Source organism: Ursus maritimus, unplaced genomic scaffold (genome assembly GCF_017311325.1).
Source record: "Ursus maritimus isolate PB19 unplaced genomic scaffold, ASM1731132v1 scaffold_11, whole genome shotgun sequence".
NCBI lineage: Eukaryota > Metazoa > Chordata > Mammalia > Carnivora > Ursidae > Ursus > Ursus maritimus.
This window is the reverse complement of record NW_024423453.1, coordinates 69,555,103-69,561,563: the sequence shown is the minus strand read 5'-3', so window position 1 is coordinate 69,561,563 and position 6,461 is coordinate 69,555,103. Positions and strand designations below refer to the sequence as shown.

Sequence of the window (6,461 nt, the reverse complement as noted above, 5' to 3'; positions counted from 1 at the left end):
GCGGTACAAAGTGTGGAGGGAGCATGGGAAGGAAGACCTACTCAGAACATCACATGTCTGCTGCCTCTTGGGTTACTTTTCTATGTTAGAAGGGGCAAAAGGGTGAAGAAACTAACATTAATTTTCTATTCCGTGCCCTGGACTTTGCTAGATCCACGCGATGATGAGAAACAAAGGATTTGTTTTTAATGACCATGTAGCACTTCGGAATCTGATCTTGGAAAAATGTGATACAACTCACTTAACAACTGAGGGCTAGACCGATGGTTACTCAGTATACACTGCACTTAAGGTCAACTGTCACGAAACCAAGTTCAGTGACCGTGGGTACTTCCCTCTTGTAAGGAATACCCCCCAAAACGAAAGAAGGTTGATAACACTGGATGGCCATTTCCTCTTGATGGAGATTTTAACTGTAACCTCTATTTTTTAAATCTTATCTTAATTGACTATGGAATATTTATTGATAGTTCTAAATTTACAGTACACATACTGCCCTTTTTAACCTCAGGAGCACAGCATTAACTGTAACTGCAAGACACTGTGGGGTATTTCTAAATGTATTGTTATTAACAGCAAAAATAGAGAAGTGAAAGAGAAAAGGCTGCAAATAAAAGGGAGGGAAAGTGTAAGGAAATGGTAGTAAGAAAAAAAGACCGGTGTTCTTGTCTTTAGCTTCATCACATAAACTTTAACAGCTGTAAGCTGTCCATGGTCAGGCATGGTTTACAAAGGACCAAGAAGTCTGTTTCCCACCTTGGCGAAAACAACCAGGACATGTTTCTCAGAAACGAGCAAATGCAAGACGAGTACATTTTGATTAAATATTCAGATTTATTAAATAGAATTTAACTTTTGGCAAGTTAGTGGTGGAGGGGTGAAGAACCAGAGTTTTCATCATCTAAAAATGTTACCCAGCGGGGAAAAAAAGGAGCCTGGTCTCCCTACTAGTGCCTGCCAAAGATAAATGTATTTGATCCTTTGTTCCTCTTAACAAAATGAGCTTGTTTTCAGTATTCAATTTGCATAAATTCAAACATATTTGGGGAGGGAAGTCATAATTTCCTTTAAAGTTCAGCCTTCTTACCCATGGTGTTTGGACTTAGGGCCACATGGAGGCCTCCTTTCCTGATGCCCGATTTAGAAAAGGGTTATGTTTTGAAAGAAACCTTACAGAGGGAGAGGGGGCTGTGAGAGAAGAAATCAGGTAACCTATCTCCAGGGCTCCATCCATTTCGTCTTCCTATGGAATCCTGTAAGTCCCGAGGAGTCAGAACTTCTGGGCTTCATTTTTTATTTTAATTCGCAGTTGTTTAGGAGGTAAGGAGAGGTGGAGAGGTTCTAGCGGCCTACGCACATGCGCACACACAAATACATGCAGTGTATTTACTCAAGGTGCTGAGGTGTGTACACGGGATAAAATGCAGTAACCGTGAAGGGGAGAACCAGAATGTACGGGATATCTTCCCAGAGAGCAACCGCGTCCCCGGAGGGTGAAGGCAGAGTCCTCTGAGAGCAGCCTGGGGGGCGGGGTGGGGGCAGAGGAGGGGGGAAAGGTAGTTTAAACTCCCAGGAGGGCTTGGCTCCCACTATAGTCCCTCTTCCTAACCTCCTGGATCCTCCCCTTCCCCCCGCTCGTCGCTCGGATTTCCACACTTCACTCCGCTACTTTTCTCATTCATCCCCTACCTCTTGCCTTTAATGGAGGATCGAGGTCCGCTAGAGCACACCTCCTCCCCCGCCCCCGCCAGGCCCCCGGGCTGCTGCACAAGAATTAGAGAGCCTATCAGCAAACCCTGGCTTTGATGCCCGACAAGTCACCTGCCTCAGTACTGCCCCAACACCCGAAACTGCCAGCCACCCTAGACTTTCCTCCCTCCCGGTGCTGCTTTTCGGGCAGCCAGCGAAGTCCCCGCACGCTTTATGTCCCTGGGAAGAAGAATGTCCCCAGTGCCTCAGCGGGATGGCCTGTTGGGGGCAATTCGCAGTTCCAGGGATTGCTCAGGGAGAAGGGCCATCGGGTCGCCTATTCCCTGCATCGCCGCCGCCGCCGCTCATCCCAGCGGAAGCCGATCTGCGGAGAGGCTGGAACGGAGCACCGGGACACGGGGGACGCACGGAGCGCAGGCGCCTCACCAGGCCCTGACACCCTGCAGCGGGGCGGGCAGATGGCTGTGCGGGCTGGCGCTGGGGCCACCCCCAGCGAAGCCTGCCCGGCCCAGAGGTGCGGGCTGCGCGGGACCCGGGGGCGCATCCGCGTAGCCACCGCCGTAGCCCGCGCCGAAAGGAGCGCCGGAGTAGCCGCCGTAACAGGAATAGGACGCCGCGGCCGTGCTGTAGGGCCCGGGAAAGGCCGGCGCGCCGGGGCCTAGGCAGGGCTTGCCATCCCGCACCAGCACGGGCACCGCCACCCGGCGCGGCGCTAGGGGGTGGCCCGCCAGTTCTAGGGACTTGTCCTGGCGCTGTCTCTTGCACTTGTAGCGACGGTTCTGGAACCAGATCTTGACCTGCGTAGGCGTGAGCTGCAGCGCGCTGGCCAGGTGCTCGCGCTCGGGTGCCGACAGGTACCGCTGCTGCTTGAAGCGCCGCTCCAGCGCCAGCACCTGCGCCTGCGAAAAGAGCACGCGCGGCTTGCGTCGCTGCCGCGCCTTGGGCTGCTCGGTGCCGTCCCCGCGCGCGCCGATGCCAACGTCGCCAACGCAGCGCTCTGGCCCCCTGGTCCCGCCGTGGAGGGGCGGGGCTGCGCTGAGGCCAGGCTCTAAAAGCACAGGAAGGAACAGCGTCAACGCCCAGCCTCAGGCTTACCTGAGCAAGTCTCACGTTGTTTTTAAGGTTCTCCCCTCTCCCCTGAAGCCTCCACTTCACGGGCCCTTCTTGCCCCTCTACTGACCCCTCCCCCAGTCCCAGGAGGGTCTGAAGGTTCCTTTCCCCCAAGCTCTGTCACGATTGTACCTGCAAGCACGTATGTAAATTGTGACACTCTAGGGTCTCCGGTGTGCAGCCGTTTCCCAAAAGGTAGTTGAGCAGGAGTTTAAGACAATTTCATTTTCTTCTTAGAATGTCTGTGTGTGGGTGGGGTAGGGGGCGATTCGCTGTGATTCGATTCTAAAGTGTGGTCGAGTTTGGGGGAGTTTTTGCCGCAAGGACCAAGTGCGATTCTGGGGGACTGTTAGATGTAAATTGACTTTGAATTGCCCTTGGTGGAAAGGAGGGCGTGGAGAAAGAGGGAGAGAGAGAGAGAGAGAGAGAGAGAGAGAGAGCACGCGAGCAAATGAAAACTTGGTGACGTGATTGCCCGTGAGTTCCTGTCTGCCTGGTTATTTGCGGTGGTCCCGCGCTCATCACGGGGTATTCCGATCCAAGTGCAGGGCGGTGTCCAGAGTATCTCCCACCTTCATCCCACCTTTGCACACACCCTTGTCTTTTTGGTCATCAATTGCTCCACCGGCACCAGGGACCCTTCCCATCTTTCTTGGATGGGATGATGTTCTGTAATCCAAAGTAGCAAAATAAAATAAAGGCGAATGAAATATTTTTCTGACTCCTGATTCTTGGCTCGGAAACTGAAGGTCTCTTGGAGGTACCTACAAAGTTTAGATCCACATTTGCTTTTGTTTTGTTTTTTTAAAGCAGCCTTTTCTTCTGTGGGGTCTCTGCTAAGGTGACATTGGTTTTGCTTTGACTTCCTCTCCTCCTGGGTGGTGCCCTAGCCGATCACCCCGAGGCAGCTGTGCCTGAAGTCCCCCAAAATACAGCCTTTCCTTCCCTTCTTCCCACCTCTCTTCTGTCTTGGCTAAGCTCTGTTTCAATCCAAGGATGGGTAGAGAGGAGAGGCTTAGTTTTCATGGGAAAGCACGCCAGGAGAAACCAGGAATGCGGAGTGGCTGCAAGTTCATGGTGGGGTGAAGCACCTAATTAGAGAAGGTGCGTGTTGGTACCTGACTTCAAATCCCTAATGTCAGTGACACAATCTCCTGGGGGCTGGTGATGAAGCTGTTTGGTATTTGAAGTTTGAGGAAATAAAAACTTCTTCAGAGAAGCCTGTGCCCAGAGAAACTGAAGACATCTCTCAAAGGGGAAAAATATGGACTGGGGTTTTATTCTCAGCAAATTGAAAAGTAACAACTGACCTTCAGCAACTCTTTGGAACTAGTAGGACCCCACTTGAGAGTCGCGGACCAGGCAGGCCATGGGGCTGTGTGACGCTCTGGGAAGTACCAGCGCCCTGCACCCTCCTCGTCAGGGTCTGGAGCCCCTCTCGCCCTGTGCCCCTGAAAGCAGAGTGGTTTGGCTGGGGGACAGATGAGGTGCACGCGATCTACCAGGAAGGTTCGATCATTGCAGCGGTCCTGGGCTTGGTTCCTGGAGCTGGGTGCCGGCCCCTTCTCGGCGTCCGGGTCAGTCAGCCACTTAGGATAGTCCTCGCCAGAGGAGGACTGTGCTGCTCGAGCCTTCGGCTGCTAAGTGACAGCTATGGGCCTAGGACTGTGACTCTTTCTCAGCAAGGCCAGAGTGAACGCGAATTGGCTGAGCAGCTCTGAGGGAATTAGTATTTGGAGTCCACTGCAGAAAACCCACAGACTTCTCTGTGAACACAAGCAAAGTTTTATGTTCTCCAGGTTCCTGGAGTTGATGAATAACCAGGCTACCACCAGTCAACGAACAACTGCGAGCTAGCCCCTTTACTTAAATTCGTTTGCGTCTTGAAGGGACGGGCCATGGCACAGCCTGGCAGAGGAAGGCCGACTGGGAGGCCTTGCTGGGGCCCCCAGAGGCGCACCGGAAGGCTGCAAACCGAGGTGCAGAGGTTTGTCGAGAGGAACCCTCTGAATGTCATGTCGAGAGACTCTACTGAGGAAGCTTCCCGCGTCACAGGAGACAATGCAACACAACTCACTGCCCGCTCCTTCCTTCCTGCCGGTGGACGCAGGTGCTGGAGCCTCGCTGTCCACTCCCGAGGTTGTGCTTTCAGAGACCAGAAGCCCAGACTCCCGGAGTCGTCTCCCAGGGCAGGGAAACCGGAGCTGCTCTTACCATGCTCCCAGACGCCAAGGATCTGCCGCCAGCGCCCCAAGGGCCCATCAGGCCGAGGGACTCAGATATTACCGGATCTGGTCGCCACCTCTCATTGTCCGGACCAGGAATCCGGGTGGAGGATTGACTGGGTTGGCCAGGCGCCTTAGCAAGCCGCAAGAGAGGGCTGAGACTGACCCCAGAGCCGGCGGAGTTTCCACCCCCGAGCGCTCGGCTGCTTTGACGGCTACACTTCTGGCGGACACTTTAAGGTAGAGAGACTCGGACATGGCAGGGAAGTCTGGTGGCGATGGATCAACAGCTACGATACTGTAGAGGGTTTCGCTGTAAGAATGAGAAGCTGGAGTTTCTGGGAAGTGTGGCTGTGAGTGGGGGTGATGCGTTTTTGGGAATCAGAGGACAGGCTGTGGAAATTACGAACGCCTAAGATGCGGGACCTTATTTTGTTAGGGGCGCGGGAAGCACACTGGGTGTCTGGAGCGGATGGTAGAGGGGGCTGAGATCTGTCATCTGAAATTCTCAAATAAGAGAAAATGGGGCTAGGCCCTAGAGACAGGAAAGACCCGGAGATGCGCGTTACTCGCACGCGCCAACTGATAGTGACCCCCCACCCCCCGCCAAGCCATGATCTCCGGGTAGGAGCCAAGACCTGAGCTCGCGCACTTACGTGGCTCCCCCACCGGTTCCGCGTCCATCTCCGTGACCATCTCACAGGGACCACCAGGAGACCCCGGTGCGTCCAGCCTTCTGCCGCTGTCGTCGCCGCTGGCCCTGCAGGTGCTGGGAACCTCTGCCTTTCGCGGTTCTGGGACCAGTCGCAGACACTGAAAGCTTTCGGGGCTCCTCCGTGCCCCCCGGAGTTGCAAGGATTCGGAACCAATCTGCTCTCGCTCCAGTCTCAGGATGTCATTGACCGAGAAGGGGGTGGAGGTGACAGGGTTCAGCAGCATCCTGAAGGCGGAGGAGGCGGGGCTGGGGTGGACCCTGACCCCCAGGAGCGCAGCGCCCTGAGCTTTCCTGTTTTGTCGCTGCAAGCACCGCAGACCCGAGGTCTGGGGCAGACGCCCAGTATCCAGCACTACGCCTTCCTCTGGGCCATCCCTGACGGCGGGGTGACCGAGGCCAAGTGACGAGATCGCCGAAGCTCATTGGTCCGGGCGGAAACCACGTGCTAATCCGCACGTTTCTCCCCCAAGCGCTTTCTTCCCGTGCCTTCTAATTCCTCTCCAACCCCCAGCCACCTTCCGGAAAGGTTTGGTGTGTTTAGACGGTTCTCAAAAGCGAGGGAAACGGGAGAGAGTGTTGTACGCGACTCGACTCTCGGTGAATACGGTACAAGCGGGAGATGTCAAAGTCAATCCCCGGCCCAAGGGGGCGCTCCTAGAGGACTTGTGAGCTTGGCGGGGGGGGGGGGGGGGGGGGGGGGG

General features: G+C 54.9%; 1 protein-coding gene across 1 annotated transcript; it reads right to left on the bottom strand.

Annotated features, from left to right (window-relative positions):
* Positions 1-2,132: 2,132 nt before the first annotated feature.
* Positions 2,133-5,984, bottom strand: NKX2-6 (NK2 homeobox 6). The gene is made up of 2 exons (XM_008702100.2): positions 5,702-5,984; positions 2,133-2,758 (listed from the first exon to the last, which is right to left on the bottom strand). Exons 1-2 carry the CDS (start codon positions 5,982-5,984, stop codon positions 2,133-2,135), a joined length of 909 nt encoding a protein of 302 aa, XP_008700322.2.
* Between the last annotated feature and the right edge of the window lie 477 nt (positions 5,985-6,461).